This window comes from Drosophila innubila (assembly GCF_004354385.1).
Source record: "Drosophila innubila isolate TH190305 chromosome 2R unlocalized genomic scaffold, UK_Dinn_1.0 1_C_2R, whole genome shotgun sequence".
NCBI classification, from domain to species: Eukaryota; Metazoa; Arthropoda; class Insecta; order Diptera; family Drosophilidae; genus Drosophila; species Drosophila innubila.
Genome location: NW_022995374.1, coordinates 22,537,094 through 22,556,267, shown reverse-complemented (window position 1 = coordinate 22,556,267; position 19,174 = coordinate 22,537,094). Strand labels below are relative to the sequence as shown.

General features: G+C 41.2%; 5 protein-coding genes across 9 annotated transcripts in view; 1 reads left to right on the top strand and 4 right to left on the bottom strand.

Moving 5' to 3' along the window:
• LOC117783292 (protein unzipped) overlaps positions 1-4,565 on the bottom strand; it is a 34,744-nt gene extending 30,179 nt beyond the window's left edge. The window contains exons 1-2 of one of the 5 annotated variants that reach the window (XM_034620632.1): positions 4,414-4,565; positions 3,726-3,804 (exon numbers count right to left, since the gene is read on the bottom strand). The gene's annotated coding sequence lies outside the window, so the exon portion shown is untranslated. The remainder of the gene's footprint in view (positions 1-3,725; positions 3,805-4,413) is intronic. The other 4 variants (XM_034620630.1, XM_034620631.1, XM_034620634.1 and 1 more) reach the window with 4 other exon arrangements.
• Positions 4,566-5,318: 753 nt separating this feature from the next.
• Positions 5,319-7,126, bottom strand: LOC117783198 (phosphatidylinositol N-acetylglucosaminyltransferase subunit A). The gene is made up of 3 exons (XM_034620467.1): positions 6,910-7,126; positions 6,584-6,829; positions 5,319-6,527 (listed from the first exon to the last, which is right to left on the bottom strand). Exons 1-3 carry the CDS (start codon positions 7,009-7,011, stop codon positions 5,412-5,414), a joined length of 1,464 nt encoding a protein of 487 aa, XP_034476358.1. The 5' UTR covers positions 7,012-7,126; the 3' UTR covers positions 5,319-5,411.
• Positions 7,127-7,506: 380 nt separating this feature from the next.
• On the top strand, positions 7,507-14,998 carry LOC117783197. The gene is made up of 8 exons (XM_034620466.1): positions 7,507-8,205; positions 8,272-8,596; positions 8,650-9,739; positions 9,806-10,277; positions 11,096-12,173; positions 12,745-12,878; positions 12,939-13,267; positions 13,331-14,998. Exons 1-8 carry the CDS (start codon positions 7,603-7,605, stop codon positions 14,721-14,723), a joined length of 5,424 nt encoding a protein of 1,807 aa, XP_034476357.1. The 5' UTR covers positions 7,507-7,602; the 3' UTR covers positions 14,724-14,998.
• LOC117783199 (ubiquitin-fold modifier 1) lies at positions 10,307-10,907 on the bottom strand. The gene is made up of 2 exons (XM_034620469.1): positions 10,844-10,907; positions 10,307-10,751 (listed from the first exon to the last, which is right to left on the bottom strand). The coding sequence occupies exon 2, from the start codon at positions 10,621-10,623 to the stop codon at positions 10,369-10,371; it is 255 nt and encodes an 84-aa protein (XP_034476360.1). The 5' UTR covers positions 10,624-10,751; positions 10,844-10,907; the 3' UTR covers positions 10,307-10,368.
• A 328-nt stretch (positions 14,999-15,326) lies between the features above and the next one.
• On the bottom strand, positions 15,327-17,680 carry LOC117783784. Its single transcript, XM_034621329.1, has 3 exons — positions 17,091-17,680; positions 16,078-16,255; positions 15,327-16,011 (listed from the first exon to the last, which is right to left on the bottom strand). The coding sequence occupies exons 1-3, from the start codon at positions 17,678-17,680 to the stop codon at positions 15,361-15,363; spliced, it is 1,419 nt and encodes a 472-aa protein (XP_034477220.1). The 3' UTR covers positions 15,327-15,360.
• Positions 17,681-19,174: the final 1,494 nt, after the last annotated feature.

Genomic DNA, 19,174 nt, shown 5'->3' with positions numbered 1-19,174 from the left:
TCAGCTTATGAGTCACACATTGATTTTTCTCATATGATGTACAGTTTTTTTTTGCATACTTTAAAAATAATTTATATGCGCATTTATTCGATGATATTTCCGTTCTCGTTATTGAATTTAATTGCTAACTATTGTTTGAAAAAAAAATTGAAGCTTTGTTTTTGATATACAAAAATAGACTACTCTTCCCAAAATGCGGCTTATTCTTTTGTTTTCACAGTTAACAAGCTTTGATTTATTGTTCGTGTATTTATTTGTCTAATTATAAGGAAATTGATAAAACAATACTGCCGTGTATTTTAAATTAAATTTACTATAGGAAAGTTCAAATCTATCGAAAATATTTAATTCTATTCCGATTCCAATTATTACGATCCATAAAGTAGACAACTATTTGTCCTACATTTGAGCTCCTACTTTTCTCTATGGCGCCCATTTGGCATTACTAATATCTGCAGCAAGTCATCAGTTATATTATCCACAGACAACCCTTATAGTTCTACACCCTTGGATGAGTTGAAACCCATCAACGCCCTCGAGGTTGACCTTTGACAACTGAACGCGTGTCCTCACATGTCTGACGTACATCAAATTAAAGCATCGATTTGATTTTGAGCGACACAACGTAAATGGTTTGCCGGGACACGTTGTTGTCTACGAAGGTCCTTAAACCCATTCAGCGAACTTAAATGCACATTTCCATTACAGGGGGCGTCGACAGGGGGCGGCGACAGAAACTGCGCAAGTTGGCGCCACATTTAAAAGGCCATTAAGCAAAAATAATACCAAATGGAAAACGAAACTTCAACCTACCACAAGCCGAAAACCCGGCGACAGCGACATCGAAAGATACACAAACTATAGACACATACACATGCAGAAATATATATAGTAAGTTTATGTCTGTGTATGTATATGTGGGGCAGAAGAATCGCGTGCTCGAGGCAACTTAATTGAGCCCCAAATGAAATTTCATAATCAACGAACGCAAAAATGAAAAGAAAAAGAACTTTAACGAAACCAACGACAATCGCAATGAGAAATTTACGACTTTTTGGGCTCCTTCTTGGAGCCAGCAAGGCTATAAAGAGCATGAATTAATAGAGAGGGCAGAAGGAGTAGGTGGAAGAATCCGAAAATGTTATAAAAGTTATGCGTGCAACAACAGAAACGCTGTAAGCTCTGCGGCAAGTATGACTCACGGTTTGCCGGTGGCCTTCAGAAGAAGGATTCCATCTGCTCAGACTAGGAATATGTACGGGGTTGTCTTCGGGCTCGGGTTGCCTTGACATGGCCATTGTTGTGCCAACAATAAAACAAATTAACTCCGAACTTTATTCATATGTTTTCTCAGTTCGTTTCCTCACTTTGTTAGACAACAATTGTCCTGTTCATTTTTTTGTTTTAGCTCCTGCTTGAACCTGTGTGGGCGCTTGTTCACTTGTTTGTTTTCGTGCGGCTGTCCTTTTGCTCAGCTGTTTACGTGGGGCAAATAGGTTTCATATCCTTGCCGCCCACATTCACAGCCAGTAGGAGAACAAACAGCCCATTGGCGCCATTGTAATGCCAACTGCCATTCCATACATGACGCGAGAATAAGCAGAAAATATTGTGAAGGGACTCAGTATAGAAAAACCATATGCCAAAAATTGTTAAGGTAGTATTTACAGAAGGAGTATCTTCCTAAAAACAGACTTAATCTGGCACAGGACATACTACGTTCAAGAAATTAAATGATACATTTTTCATAAGAATTTCAATGCGGAAGGAATAAAATTGATTGATACATTTTTAAAGATACAATAATATTGAGTTGCAGCAAAATTAAGTTTACTAATCTGTACAAGGTACTGATCTGATTTGATTAATATGAAGGTGTGGATTATTTTCTCAATTTGTTTTTTTTAAAACCACCAGTTTATTCCTATTATTGAAAAATAATCGGGCAAGCTTAACCAACCTCTGTTCAGCAGCATTCACTGTTCGTTTTTGCCAATCAATTTCTCATTGCTGATTGATTATAGAACGCCCACTAAACAATGCACCCAACCAGCAAAACCCACTCTGGTCCAGACCCGCAAAACCCATCAACTTAAACCCGAAATCGGCTTATCGCTCGACCCAAAGCACTTAACTTTCGACCAAGGGCTCAAAGCACAGCAGCAACAACAATACCAACAAGAACAATCATTTGCACTCTTGAAGCTGCTGGCGCCATTAAGTGTCCATTGTTTTCGCCTTATAAAGAGAGAGGGAAAGAGAGGTCTAAGTCACAACTCGAGTCAAACAGCAAGTTAAAGAAAGAAAGAAAAATGAGTGTCAAAAGTGTTAGAAGGTATAAAAAAAACTCGAATAAAAATAGAGCACAATTGGTAAGTAAATAAAGGTCAGAAAAATACAACCAAAAAACAGCCAAAAACAAGTTTCCAAACAAAGCTCCAAAAAGAACGATTGCAAAAGAAGACCTGACGTTGATTCCATAGTAGGAGTTGGAGAATTGCGACAAGACAAAGACAATAGGGGATCGGAATTCGTTGAGATCTTATCAAACATCAAGACCGAAAAGTGCGTGGCAAATGCCAAAAACCAACTTTTTATTGCTTTTCTTAGTTCTTTTTTGGCTTAAAAGTTCCTACGACTTTGAGACGGTTTTTGTTTGTGATATCTAAGAATAATCGCTGTGAGGGTGTAAGTGAGGTTTCATGTCAGGGACAAGCAACCCCTAAATTTTGGTTGGTAGCTCCAAAAACTAAATCGAATTCGCAGTGCATTCAACTTGAATATCAATAAAAATCGATTTGGCCTCCAACACGGAAGCACTTTGCTCACCAACTGCTGGTGAAACCTTCGTTCTTCATTCTCCATTCTCCATTCTCCTTAACTTCTATCTCCCACTCCGCGTACTACTTCATGTCCCAGACCCTTTCCCGGCATGCTTATTAGGTCGAACGTGCCTTGTCACGAGGCGCACTAGGCAAATTGTCTGTTCCCGGTTTCCGGCCTTTCCTTAGCCTGGCCTAAAAACAGGCGTTCTGTACAGAAAAAGGGCAACCATTTTCCCCCCGTTCCCTCGACAGTCTGTCCCCCCCCACCCCTTGAACACTTGAGCTAACAGTTTTCTGGTTATTTGATGGCGCAATAAAAGCCTTTGATTATGATGTCCTCGTATTCCTTTGAGAATCGCTACTTTCCATGTACTCGAAGCGGAGGGCTTCCTGTTTTTTCCATCTTTTTTTCGCAGTTTCTGCACGTGTGGTTGTTGTTTGCGTTACTTTTGTTGTTGTTCAGTCTGGCGCTTGTCTGGTGTTTCATTATTTACAGCCTCCCAACGGTGTGCGGCATTTGGTGTTTTGCCATTTCGGAATTTTTGAATATTGTTGTATCTCGTTGTATCTCTGATGCTGCCCGCATTTGCAGTATAATTTATGAGAGTTTTACTTCTTCCGGCTTGGTTTCTTGTGGATCTTCTCGGAGGAGCCAAGCACTTAGGAGACGCTTCTGCCACCAGAGTTTTTAGGATGCCTTAAAGATTCATTAGCTTAAAACTTTGAAGTTTTAATGTGCCCAAATGCAATTTTTTTTATAAAAAAAAAAAAACAAAACAAAACCACTTGATGGGTGAAACCCAACTTTAAGATTCTGTCTGTGTAACAGAAAAAATTAAGATTTCGCAGACATAAAAAACACTGATAAAATTTAAAATTATTTACTTAATTTATACTCACCAAAAGAAACTGCTTTTATGTTGATGTTGTATATTAAAATGCAAGTTTTTATTTGATTTTTATTATTGTAGAAAACGTGCTAAAAAGGAAATAACAATCAGATAAAACACAAAACTTGATTAGTTGCGCGCGTAAAACGAAAACATTTCGAACTTATTTGCAATCAAAGCGCGTTTGCAATTCAATAAATGGCAATACGAAGGAGAAGAGAAAATAACACGAAAATCATTAATAACAAAGATATTTGGCCTTGGTTTCTCGAATAAAAGTAGGAATGGGGGCAAGAGGAGATGTTCAAGGACTTGTCCCGGCTACAAGTGCAATGCGTAATAAATGAACAAACAGCCCGTTCTAATTTCACTCACTCACACACACATACACACTAAAGCTCAGCCTCTCTCTCAAACACACACACACACAGAACGGTTTGGATATTGAACATAAAGTAGCGCGCAAATGACGTCATAACGGGCACAAGGATGCTGCACGCCTTCATATCAAAATTGGCCAATCTTTGAGTTTGCTAATTTCCAAGTATTTTGGTTCGTTCGTTGCACTTTTTTCACTACACACCGAAAATTGTGAATCTCAAATATTTATTCCCGTTAAAATTCAAATTGAATTGTTCTTTCCCCGATTTGAAACTTCGTTTATAGAGTGCTTGAATTAAAACTAAATAACGTGCAACAAAAAATTAAATTCGCAGAAATATAAAACAGTTCGTAAATTTTACCGTAAAATTACCGATTCAAACGATATTCGTTACTTGCACATTACTTATTTGGTTGTTCAATTCACGCGCGAATCCAACCTTTCCGAAGCTCGTTTGTTATAAGACTGTCGATTAGAGTTGGATCGTTTCGTTCTGAAAAAGTTCAAATGAACGGGTCATTGAAATGAACGAGTGGGTCGTCCGTTGAGTGAGTGAGCCAAATAGAGTTGCTCTTTGAAATGAATGAGCGAACATGTTCGTTATGTTTGTTGCTCAATTTGAATCAGCTGTGCTACAGCCCTGAATGTATTTTTTAAACTTTCCAATGAAAAATACGTAAATAACGTAATTTATTGAAGAAGGGGTTATTAATTTTAAAAATAAAGATAAATAAATTTTTGTATTAGTTATCCATGGTTTCTTGTGATAAAAATAGAATTATTTTTTAAAACCTGAAAATGTTTCTATTTTTACAAAATTTAACGTATTATTAGTAGATACTCCACAAACACTTATCGTCAATCTGCTCCCTTACCTGAAATATTTTTTTCCTCTAAGATAGGGATTTCATCCGCCATTCTTCTATCGCAATCTATCAAATCGATGCTGCAAATCAACCTAGGGTTGTCCTATTAAGTGTGGGTGCAGTTGCCACTATCTTTCATCCCGATTTTCCATCGCATTTTTTGATATGGAAGTCTTGAGGGTCTAAAAAATGTGTGGCATCCTTGGACTCCAGAAAAAGGATGAGTTTACTTTCTTATCACTTTTTAAAAAATAAACTTTTTTTTGACATTCTTTTATTTTTATAAAACCTGAAATTTTAGTTAGTTTTTATCAATTACATAATTAATGCAATTAATTAATAAAACAACTTCTAAAAATGTATATAAAACGAGAAATCCCCAGTATATTTGACTAATTGACAAAATTGTCGATCTATGGCAGTGACTTTTAGCAAGGAAGTTTACATTTCATGAGCTATTCTTCGGCCGTGGTTCATAGGCGATCTCAATGCGACTGCGAGGTCGCCAACACTCGAGCAGCCGGAGCAGAAAGTGTCCCACGACGAGAAAGGCCAGGAACCAGGCACCGCATTGATACACCGCATAGATTAGCTCGCTCAGGGTGAATGCTCGCTCCTTCATCACTCGCTCATAGACTTTGACTGTCCGCTGGGCAACGTCTTCCCAGTTGTAGAGCGTCTCCACAAGCTCGTTGCACCTGTGCGGACACAGAACCGGCTCCACCTTGATGCTACTATTATCAGTAACTGCAGCAGCGGCATTAGCAGCAGGAGCAGTGCATGGAGAGGAAGAAGAAGGCACATCGTTTGCATTTTTTTTGCGTCGTTTACGCTTCGCGCGGGAATTGTTCTCAGTCTTTTGAGGAATGTGTCCGTTGGAAGCTGGCGTTGTTGAGGGAATGTTACGATGTCTATCGATAGCCACCAATATGGCAGAATAAATAGCTTCAATATCTGGCTCCGTCAACAGGATTAGACTATTGGGCAGTACTTCGGGAATGCCGCCCACGCTGGTGGAGACCACCTGGAGTCCGCAGGAGGCCGCCTCCACAATGGCCATACAATACGCTTCGGTCAGCGAGGTGTTCACGAAGATATGGCCACGCACGAGTACTTCTCGCACCTGGGCATGCTCTACGGCGCCCAGAATCTCCACTCGGTCCTGCATATTGGTCTTTTCCCTTATTTCCTCAAGCAAATCACGCTTGGGTCCATCTCCGACAATAATAAAGTTAATGTTGGGCGTGTTCTTAAAACGTGGAATCACCCCAGCCAGGAGATCAATGCCTTTGCGGTAGACAAGTCGCGAGGCGACCACAATATTGATGACTCCATTGTCGGGCCGTTGACTGGGATCGGGAGTAAAGAGAGCCGTGTCTACAGCGTTGGGTATGACCGAGACGCGATGCTTGGCAACCCTAGCTCGCAGCACCGTGTTCTCCTTGCCGATGTGGGATACACAGATAGCGTGATTGACCATGCTCAGGTTAATCTCCAGCAGCTTGTTGGTCAGCGCAGCAGACAGATCCGCAAAGCCAAACAGGCTGTGATCCGTAAAGACCGTCTGCAATAAAAAATGTCAGTTTAACAGCCAGAATTATTGAAATCTTAAGCTCCTACCTTTAATCCCAGCAAGGAGCCGACCATTAAAGCCTCATGGGCCAAGGCGCTAAACGCAGAGTGGCCATGGACGACGTCAACCTGCTCCCTCAGGAGCACCGCCCGCAACATGGGCACATTACAGACCGCCGTGGGAAGGATGCATTGATTGTAGCACACCTTAATGGGCAGATAGTAGACCTTAAGGCCGTGGGTCACATACCGAATGCCACTGCACTCTCCATAGGCGTGCGTCAGCACAACAACCTGCAACAAGACAAATACAATTATAGCGATAAGATAATGTTGTCTATTCTAAATTAATTCTTTGTTTTTATTTAATTAACCTTGTGTCCCAGCGCCAACAACATTTGTGACAAATTGTAGACATGTTCCTCGACGCCTCCAATGCTGGGATAGAAAAAGTCCGACACCATGCAGATTCGCATGTTTCACATTGATTATTGCAGTTGCTGCGTTCACATGCACTTGACATCACATAAACAATTTAATTAATTAAGTTACAAAAACACAACTGCAGTGTGAAATGGGCAAACTAGGGTTGCAACCAATACATACGAAAAGCCACCGACAGTTTTACAACGAGTGACAACCTTGGTTCCCCGAAAAACTCCATTCCCATGTTTTGATCAAATTGCAAAACTGTTTTATATTTTTGTAATTTTTCAAATTAAATTAAATTAAACTAAATTATCCAACTTCTTCCCCGAAGCACCCCGTATATCCAACAATTTTAAAAATTATCATCTTTATTCTATCCGATTTCAAATTCAAAATATTCTTAAATTTATTAATCTATTGTTAAATTGTTGCAAAATAAAGATAACAAAAATTAAAATTGGCGACGCGGCCATTTTACGATCCGATTGCTCCTATCGATAGATAATAATTGGTAGCCCTGGCTCGATAGGCAGTCATTTGTGTGGCGGCATTTTGTGTGCACACTGGTCGCATTTTTGTTTTGATACAGCAAGCAGTTGCGAAATTCACTTTAATTCTTATTTAAATGAGTCAAGATTATGCCAAACAGCTCCAAAAAGTCGGAGTTATCCGATCTCAAGACCCCCACAAGAGTGGTGGCGAACAGTAGCAGTAGCAGCGTAAATTCAACGCCCACCAACAGCAACCGCCGACAACCGCGAAAACGTCGTCGCCTCGAAAAGGATCATAATGGTCAGCAGCGGAGAGAGAGCTTCGACTCGCAGCTGGACGAGTGTAACATTGACGATGTGAAGGAGATTGATCGACGGCTCCGCAAGGTTGCGCGTGCCAACGCCATCACCAGCGAGGACATGCACAAAGTGGTTCGCAGTGTCGTCCGCAATGAGCACGTTTTGGCGCTGGTTACGCTCAAGGCGGAGGACGAGTTGGCGCGCGAGAAGCGCGAGGCGGAAGCCCAGGTGGAGATGCAGCAGCAGCGCGGTGCCATCATCATCACGGAGACACCCTCGGTTGCCAAACTGACGCGCGCCAAGGCACGGGAATTGAATCGCACGCCGGGAATAAGTTTGCCTCCTCTGAACGATACGCCGGTAAACAATGAAATAGAGGCGTTAATACGCGAGGATTTGCACTCTGACGAGGAGGACGAGGAGTATACATTTAAGGAAGATGACTTTCATGTAAGCCTACTTTGTCTTGTGTTTTTTTTGATGGACCTCCAATTGTATTTTATCTATTTGCTGTAGTCTGATGAGGATCCCAACACAACAGCATCGGATTTCGATTCGAATCCTTGCACACCGCAAACACCTTTAACAGCCAACGAAGAGTCGCCAGTGAAATTCACGACCGACGGTTGTTTCAAACTGCCGCCGGATAAGAATGCTGAAGATCCACGCATTGCAACGCGTACCCGCTCCAAGCTCTGCCTTCAACAGACAACCATTGAGGATTTGCAGTCGGAGTTTGTGCCACCGGATGTGGAGGAACCCACCGATGTTCTGGAAAGCGACTTGACAGCCATCGATGTCGACTGGATGCAGTTCCTCAATGACTTTTCCAAGCCATTAAGTGAGTACAACAGCTTGTCACATTTTTTATGAGTACTAATCTTAAATACTTAGACACTAGCTTTCTCGGCGATGACGATGATCCTATCAATGATCCGGAGTATGTGGCTGCCGAGATGGTTCCCGTTGATGCTGAGGAGCTACGCGATGTCAATATACCAAAGAAGGAGCTTACTGATCTGGTGTCGGAGCTGTTTGCGGACCTGTTACAGGCAGGCGTCTCACTTGACTCCATCGAATTGGAAACGCCTCAAAAGTTTCTTACCAATCAGGAATGTATGCCGGCTGTTCAGTTGCCCAGTTGTCCCGATCCCATAGAGCAAGTGACGCGCCAAATAAACTTTGACGGTCAGTCGGCGATTGCGACACAAGTGACGACGACGGATGCAGCGGACACTTCAATTGCAACGCACACGGGAATCGACTCATTTCATCCGCATGTCATGTCTACGCCCAGCACATTATCCAACGTTGTCGCTGTTCCCATTGCAGACACATCCTTGAACAGCACGCACATGGATCCCTCCTGCACCATGATAAGCATACCAAGTCAGGCGATTGGTCAACAGCCTCCAGAACTGATTGCAGTACCAATGCCGGGACAACCCAATTGCTATCAGCTTGCAAAGGTGATGGCCACTCCTCCAGCTGGCACTGCCTATTTGTCTACCCAAGAGGATCACGAGGCTTCCATGGAAGTGTCCTCATCGGCGGAACCTTATGACGTCAATTTCTCCTGCAAATACCTCTCTATACGAAAGCACATCCACTCCGAGTACGAGCAACAATTTGAGAGTCTCCGCAACTTGAAGCCATTGCCTCTCCTTCCGGCCACGAATGCCGTAGGATTCACGCAGGAACAGCATGATCTCCTGCAGCAACAATTGCGCATTCACACGCAGATGTTGACGCAGACTTTCGTGCAGACCTACTCGCATCCCTTACTCTACTCAATGGCCAAGAAACCCAAAGAGATGCTCCACGAATTGTACCAAAGATCAGTCAAAGATGCTAGTTTTAATTGCTGGAATTTAAATGGAGCCATTGAGCTGATTGCGAAATGGGAGCACGATCTCAGTAGCGAAGAGTTCCAGGAGGAGAACAAAACCATGATGAAGTTCATAAACAAGGAGACTGAGTTGACGTGAGTGAGCCTCTAGTTGTTCCCCAGAGACTGTTCCAACTAACTGAATGCATTCCTTTCCCTTAGCGATGGAAACACGCGTCAGGTGCCTCGCCTGCCACCCCGTATCATGGATCTCATGCTCGACAGTCCAGTTTTTATGTATCCACAGTATCTGCCACGCATAGCCTTCCAGCCCAGGACGGTTCAGTTCACCACATACGCCCCCTCGGAGTATCAGCTCATTGCCATGGGATTGGAGAAGTATTTGGATGCCATTAGATCGGCAAAGAAGCCTCTACGGAAGACTGCGGATCCCGTGCGTATTGCATGCAAGCGTATGGCAAAAGATTTGATTCATGGCAAGGAATACAGACGGATATTTTTCAAGGTGAACGAACTCTGCAAGATGCAGCAATACAATCCCGTCAAGTATTACTTTGATCATCAACGCGCTCCGCCCGTTAATCAAATCCTCCTGGGCTTCGAGGGAGGTGTGGTGCCTACGCCACGTCAACAGTACCATCTGCTGGCCAATGCCTGGAAATATTACATTCATGTAAGTTCACCTTGGACATTATTTACATATTTAAATGCGGGAAAATCTCGGTTTATTTGAATAAATGGGTGTAAATTAGTCTAGACGAAAGTTAGTGGCCGACGCGATCCCTCGGAATGAGGCGCAGCTCAGAGCCATGCTTTAGGAACACATTGCCCGCCGTCTGCTGTGGACTGATCCCAATACCGTCGTCTGTTATGATGGCGCTCGTCTCGGCGGGCACCTTGAACTCCTCGGACGCGAACTTAAGCACTGCGGTGAATGGCGTCGCCTCCGGCACGCTCAGCACCTTAAACGGCAGCTTGGGGTCCGAAGTGAGCGTAATCTTAAACGTTACTTTGCTCATGTTGCTCTGCTTTTATGAAATCCGGAATGCAAATACTGTGTGACGTGGTCAGTTTTGTTTGCAGATGCTTGCTGCTGTTTGTATGTCGTTCCCCGGGTTGTGAGGGGATCTCCTGATAACTGCAATACCTGTTGGAATGTGTGCTTTGTTAGTTAACTTCTTGAAAGTACAGCAAATTGCAGGAAAGTTGAAAAACAAAATAATTAAATTTTGCTCTTACACGCAGTGATGGCCAAAAGGTCGATAACGTGTCAAACGACTATCGTTTGAATGTTACATGCAATCGATAAGAGTGTTCATTTACCATTGGCCGACCGCCACAATGATTAATAATTAAATTTCGGTATTGTTATCGATCCATCGATAAAATATCAACAATCCTACTGTTTACAAATCGTTTTGACTGTATTAAAAATGTAATATATGCCTTTTTAGCGCTAAAATTAACGTTGTATTTGCGTAATCATTTTAGAAAAAGTGGGACAACGCTAAACGCGCAAGCCGCTACATAAAACCCAACCCGGTTCAGGCTTCGGAAGCAGCGAGTCTATCATTTTTGCAATTTGTGCGCGAAGCTGTGGGCGAGGATTTGTTGCTACCCGATAGTTTAGGCGAGGCTGCGACGCCCCATGGCAGTGCTACAGGTCACTTGTCGCAACCACCACTACAGTCATCATATAACAATAGCACTAAACCAGCAAAAAGTGGACAAATCAAACAGAAACGTTGTAAGGTTACGAAACAGGATCACTCAACATCTCTGACCATCAATGTTAATTACGTTTTTGGCGGTGAAATTAGCCCGAAAGCACATGGAGCTGGTGTCTCTGTGCCCCTTCTGCCCGTCGCCTTTGCGGACAATGTGGCAAACATAAATCGAGCGCTTCACGCAAGTAATGAGTGCAGTTTATTGAGTCTACCGCCTCCAGTGCCACCGCTGGCCGACGATGCACCGCCGGCAGTTGAATTATGCTTTGATCCCTTGACACAAACCGTTTTGTACGAGTTGGATAAGTCTGCAGAGCGGACAGAGAATATAAGCCACCACAGTTCAACAACTGTTGCTAGTTACAAAAAGGCGCGTTGCAGCATCTTCAAGCGATGGATTGTAGGCAGTCATAAACGACGTCGCAGATTACCATTGACGTCTCAGTCGCCGTCTCAGTCGCCGCCGCGCAGTCGCTATCACGTGTTGCGTCAGCGTTTGCGCCGTAAGCTAAGGACACGTTGCAAGTCCCTAATCACCTCTTACGGCAGCTACCTGCAACAGCAGCGTGATCTCTACGCCCACGCCGAGTCTGTGCAGCATTATCACAGACGCTTCCTGGCACTCGAACTGTACACACAGCTGCTATCCGAACTGAACATGTTTTGCCAGAGCAAGGATGAAGTGGTGGCCACCAAGAGTGAAGTAAGCTCGCCGCAGCAACAACAGAAGCGTCAACGCAACGAGGATGCTGCACGCAATCGCAGAGCCAATCGCCAGGAGGAGATGCTGCGTCATATGCTTACGCCGGATAGTCGAGAGGAGCGCAATCGCAAAGATGCCAGTAAGTGTGGATATAAGGGTGCATTGATTTTTCACATAAGATGGTAATCCAAGTTCGGAATTTTTAGATGTTTTACTAAATACCAAAGTTTTGAATTAATTCCTAGTCCCTGCTTTTTGAGTTGAAATATTTTGTGATTACTATATAGTCCTTGCATGGGCGAAAATTATGTTCTGCGGACAATTGGTCTTTTGATTTTTTTTAAATTTTGAAAGTCCTGGTCCTCACAAGAGTTTTGATGCCAAGCTTGTCAAGATGGGACTGAATAAACTAAAGCTATGCTAATAACATGCTAAAAATTTCAAAAAATATTAAATTTTCAACTTTAAAAGCGATAACTAGTAATGGTTTTTAAAACTTTGGTTTCTGTGTAAAAACATCTTAGAATTGACCTTAGATTACGAATTTGGGTTACCATTTTTACTTATCTTTATTTATTAATATTATTTATTTATTTTACTAATTTAACTTAATAAGAAAACAATATGAAAAACCTGTACAGGGCTTTTTGTTAATAACTGTACATTTATTTTATTCCAACAATTCTAATTTTGACCAATTTTTTCCTTAGCCTTTGCATTTAACTTTTATGACAAAGTCGAGGAGGCATTGCTCTCAGCAAATCGCCTGGAAGAATGTCAAAAGTTCACTCAGCTGCTGCAGACATTCGATCCGAAAAAGGATAAAGTATCCGAGTTGTATTTGGTAAGTGCTGTACTTTGTTAGCGTTGAATTTAATTGACCCCTTTTTTTCAATCTGTGTAGAATGTGGAAAAAATATTGCTGCCTGATCATGCGGAGTTGGCCGAGGTCTTTCTTAACTTTCTGCTACCTGAGGAGGCCGCTGAAGTGGGAAAATTCTTTGAGTACTTCATGATCACCAACTCGAGCAACTTTATCAACAAGCTGAACATATATTTCTGCAAGCAACCGGCACAAATCCGTAAGATCTATGCCTGTCTCAGCGAATTGGCTGAACTGCCTAGTGTGAGCATGAAGAAGGTTGAGGCCAAAATTTTTCCGCTGCTTAAAGGTAATCAGTTTCTTTGCGATTGGTTTGTGCAGCAATTTCCCCAGGCGAAGCCGCCTAAACGGTAGGAAACACATTCTCTGATATTACTTCTGACCATGACTAATTAATTGCTTATCCTTTATAGCATTCTGCCACCCGCTGAGCCCATTAATCTACACGAGGTGCTGAATAACACACGCGGCGAGTTTGTGGAAACTGTGAATGATCTGATAGAGGATGTGCCTGCTCAGGGTAAACCACCTGGTTGTCAACTCAAATATTTCAATGGGCGCATATTCTACGGCTCCAAGATTATGCTGCCTGCGAAGCTGTCTTTTCGGGCGGCCAGCATTTACAATGAACAATGTAATGACGCGCCGAGCGAGGATATCTTGACTTGTGCTCATGGAGTGCGTGCTCTGGGCGAGAAACTGATTAACGCTGCATGTACTGTGGATAGCGATGACGCAGCTGAGCGCAGTGAGGAGGATGATGCCAGTCGTGCGTTAGTCATTGACACCACCACTGGAGACGAGGAGAACAGCAGTTCCTCCCTAGATATGTGCGATGATGTGACACTGCGAGCACATGCCATTCGATTGAATGCCAACTATTACAACAGCGGCTTTAATAGTGCGAACACAAGCACGCCCAATGTGGGTGGGCATCATCACTCCCAGCATCATCCACATGCAAAGAAAACGGCCATCAACTTTGGCGAGATGTCACCACGTCGTCAAACAGCGGCAAATGTCTCCCCTCTGTCGGGCCTGAGTCCATTGCCAGCATTGGCATCAACGGGCAACGCTTCACCGCAGCCGGATAAGCGCAAATCACCCACCAAAAAAGTGCGTTCACCTTTGTCTCAAACCCAGGCGCGTCCTCGATATAATGTGCAACCCATGGTGGTTATCCACGAGCCACAAGTGCGTGCACCTGCTCACGCCTCGCCGGCCATCGAGTGTGCAAAGCGGCTGCGCACGCTGATCGATCAGGAGAGTGGGCCATCTGAAGAGCTGGACACCAAGGCAGGCATACGAATAATAGCGCAGGCAAAGCAGACAGTTGCTAAGCTAGAACCCGTGGATTCTACTGAGAAAATGGATGCGGCCCTAACTACTACGACCATCAAAATGGACGTGGAGATCTCTGAAGACGAAGTTGAGGTGATTCAATCAAGCAGCGACAATACTCCACAGCATGTGATTACCACACAGTTTGACAGTGATGAAGACTGCAAACTGGACGTAGTTGCCACACTTGCCAACTGTACAGAGAAAAATGAGTCCACGACGACTGCACCAACAACAGCAGCAACTTGTTCTAGAACCGTAACGCCGCCTGGTCAATCGAATACTACAGATGCTTGGACGAGGGAGGAGGACAAGGTGATACTCATTGAGATGAAAATGGGCGCCCGCGATCGACAGCATCTCATCAAGCGAATGGGGGCCAAGCTTCAGCATCGCAACGAGACCGAACTTAGGGCTCGTCATCAATTTCTTATGGATTTCCTATCAAAGCTGCAGGGTAAATAGAAGATACTGAAAGTATGGATAGAGATATAGTAAACTGTTTCTTTTCGTAGACTTAAGCATATATTAACTTGAATTATTATGAATGAAGTGAGCCTGATTATATGTTAGCTTTCGATACTATAATATCGATACTATAATAATATATACCATACTATAATACACATATTCTAAGTGAAAAAACCTGTAACATAATCGAATCTTGAATTTTCCAATTGTCGTTATCGCAATGACATAAATATAATGTACATAATATGTATAACTACGACACTGATAAATATTGAATTTGATGTAAGACCCACTTTCAGTTTTCCATTATTTGATCAAATGTTTTGGATGGCATATAATTAAGTCTCTTTTAAGATCTTTTGTCAGTTACAGTTTGTTTTCATTGCAATGAAAACTTGTTTCTACCTGTTGCTGCTCTTTCTGCTCGCAATTGAATCCGATGAGCATAATAAGCCAGATGGTGTGCTGCATCTAACCATACACAAGGTGCTGCCAGGTGATCCCTTTTACCGAGTCTTTAATGGCAATACGACGGCTGCTCGCAGATTTGTCCACGCAATGTGGCGTCGTCTGCTAAACAAATACGATACCATAATCATATTGAAGTCAATTGGTATTTATTAGAATACAACTATGTTAATATAATAAACGAGCTAAAGTAAGACTCATCATCGGGCAATTGCCTCCGTGCCTCTGCCGGCTGCATACAACCGCTGGATTTGGTGAGAAAGACTTCCGGTTGCGGTTCATGCTCATCCGCTTCGCAGTCAAATTCGTTCACAAAGGCAAACGTTCCTGTGGCTGTTCTGCAATGGACATCATTTTCACAACCAGAATCGCTGCTCCAACTCTCGCAGCCACAGCTAGGTGCCTCATCCGCTGGGAGCTGTTGTGGTGCAGCACAGCTGACTACACGTTCCTCGGCTGTTGGCTGATCTCGACGCTGCGTCCATCTCCAGCAACGACGACAACCACGCGACATCGCTGGCAGACAGCACAAATTAAAGCAGACATCGGAGACACCACGCAGGCACGAAAAGAATTCGGGCATAAAACAGGGATTGATGACACCATAGACCACAATGTTCAGGCTCAGTTGGAGGGCATTTAATGTAATGAAGATAAGCTCCAGATGCTCCATGAGCTCGCCATCCACCTTATTGGCATCACCGCCAAAGAGCAGATTGAGTGAGCTCTTCCTTGAGGTCATGTGCGCCGGCAGCTCACCCACCATGTATAATGTGATGACTATGACAATGCTGATCGTTAGCTTCATTTGATGCTGCAGATATAGTCAGTTTGGATTTTAATTATTGCAGTGCAAGGATTCAGGAAGATTTCACACTACCTGATAGCGTTTCTGGGTGGTGCGCACGTTGTTATTGGTGGCGCTTTGGTGGCACAACTTGCTCTGTTTGGTCCAACGACGAAAGACAATGATGGTGACTGTGTTGCCAATGAGCAGGAATATTGCTGGAATAAGAGCCAATAGGGCAAAGGAGAACCAATTGTGCCACTGGTATAGCCTGTGTCCATAAAACAATCAGATTAAAATAAAAATAAGTTATTTAATTACAAAAGGTTTGATAAACAAATAAATTAAATTATAACATTTAAGCTAAGAAATATAAATACTACGTTAATTTTTACAATTAAAATGAGTACCCATTAACGTTTCTTGAAATTTATTGTATCCTGTTCTCATTGTATAAATATTCATATAAATTCATCAGACTGGGTACTATATTCCCATTTTGTGAATGTGAGTGAGTTCAGTCAAATTCTAACTGAGTACCCCAAAAATGTATTGAGCATATCAGTATACAACTGCACAGCATAAATAATCAGAGCAGGAATTTAAAAATAAAGAATTTTTAAATGAAAGCAACAGCGGCACAATAAAAATAATAGAAAAATTGACTAAAATGGTTAATAGCGACGACATGGTGAACAAAATAATGTATTTAAATTCAAACATTAATACTTGCCTTTGACCATATAATAGTCAAATAAACTTGATGAATTTGGCCTTAATATTACATAAATTGTGTTTAAATAAAAAATTTAAATTTAAATAAAACTTCATTGTACAGTGAGCAAAAACGTTGTATTCGTACGTATTTAGTTGTGCAACTTTAAGTGGAATTGAGTATACCACCTACTAGAAATGTCACAAATACAGCACTCACTCACATTCATAAAAAATGTATATAACAAAATATGGACAACATTTTAGAGTGAATGTCTCATATGACGTTTTGAATGTAAGTCTCTAATAAATACATGTACAATAAGCGGACTAATATAATAAAAATAATTTAGTTTATTATCTTATGACCTATATTTAAATTTGACACTCACTTGGAGTAATAGAAATTGGTGACATGACAAGTGGCCGTATCCAGATCGACGACAAAGATAAAGAAGTAAGGCATATTAACGAGCACTGAGATTAGACAGACGCCGCAGATCATGAATCGGGCGACCTTACGACGACAGAATCTGGGTGCACCATTGGCAGCCTTGCAGCGGGACAAATAGATGAAGCGATCCATGCTGACGCAGGCCAATATCAAATTGGCAGCTCCTGTGCTGATTCCAAACAGTGGTGTCTGCCACTGATAATCATAGGCCGTCCAAGCGGGACTGTGATAGAAATAGCTTCTCGAGAGAGCCGTCAACGTGATGAGCAGGCAGGATAGACAATCCAAACAGGCGAGTGCGGCTAAATAGGTAAATGCTGACGGTGTCATCTTGGGTCGCATAAAGACCACAGCATTAATGAAGTTCGTGCACAGCCCGAAGGATGCCAGTGTGGGAACAGCCAGTCCATAGACCAACAATATGGTTATTGTCGGAGTGGTTCTTTGGAAAACGCACACATCATTCGTGGAGTCAGAATAACTGAAGCTGCTGCTGCTGTTACTGGTGAAATTTAGGACAACGAACATGTCTGTTAGCCTGACTGATTGCTGACTTACTGGTTGGGCTGTGGGACATGTTTATCTAATTGTTTGCAAATTCAGACGATAAGATTATCTATCGCTAACGTACGCATAAATGTTAATTTGTACGCAATCAATAATAAAGAGTCATTCAGTTCGAGTACTTGAATACCTCAGACCAACTTTCCCGATGACTAAACATATTTCTATATTTTCTGGCAGACTATTTTACGCTCTTAAAAATATAATTAATATTAATATGTAGTACGTATTATAAGACAAATAATTAATGTAAACTCATTATTCTCTTTTTATACAACCTCTTTAACATAATCTAATATATTAAGCTCACCAATAAACACGGTTAAGTGAAGTATTTATTCGGTTACACGTAGCATTTATATTTTTTTGTAGAGGTAGTCAGGCTTCAGCACAAACCATTTCCATGTATAAATATAAAAATAAATATTTTTGCAGATAATTTATTTTAGCTTAGTTTTGTGTTGTTTGGTTAGTGGCATCGGTGTAAATCGTATACATTTGTATAGGTTTACGATAGGTTTTCCATTGAAAAATGATAATGGCATATCATATGTATGTAAGAGAAGGTAGAAAGTATCGGTAGGCGGATAAAGTAAGTATATTAAGAGGTCAAGACGATTTCTTATAATATGTGGTGCCGGTACAGGGTATTTTCTATCGGTCACTCCCCTCCAGAACACTCTTGTTTCCAATAATATTTTGCTGTTGTGGTACTTTGAAGTAATTTATTGAGTTGAATTTATGTATTTTATATGCTTACTGCAAACATCGAGATTTGTATTTGATTTTATATATCTTATTTTTTGAATTTGTACTAAATTAATGCTTTTTTTATAATTAATATGCAATAAAAACACATTCATGAGTTGTTCAAAAATACTTAAAAAACAATTAAATGTGTATGTTGTAAAAATGTTTTCTTTAATTAACAAATTAATATGCAATAAAGACTAACAATAAATATATGTAAATAAATATATATATATATATAGATTTATATATATTTATGTGTATAAGTTAATAATTAATATGCATTTTGTATAGCTCAATAGTAAAATTAATTTTATCTAAGTTTTAATGTTAGTTTTAGTGTTAATGCATAAATATTTTCAATATTTGAACAGACTTGGAAATTTTGTTTTGTTACCATCAAATTCATTAAAGTAATCAATCATCTTAAGTTCATACTACACACACATAAATGTTTTTTTTTTAATTATGTTTATTTATATATATGATATATATACGTTATATATTAATATATAGTTCATTTAATATACGAGCAAATACAATTTGTTGAACTTGAACTTTAAGTGGTACTCGTCATAGTCATAAGTAGTCACAAAATTAGTTTATATCCAATTTTAATAGTATCATATAATTTTGCTTATATTACGCATATTTCTATATTTGATTTTGTTTATTTATTATTTTGACTGATATTTGTTATGAAATAAA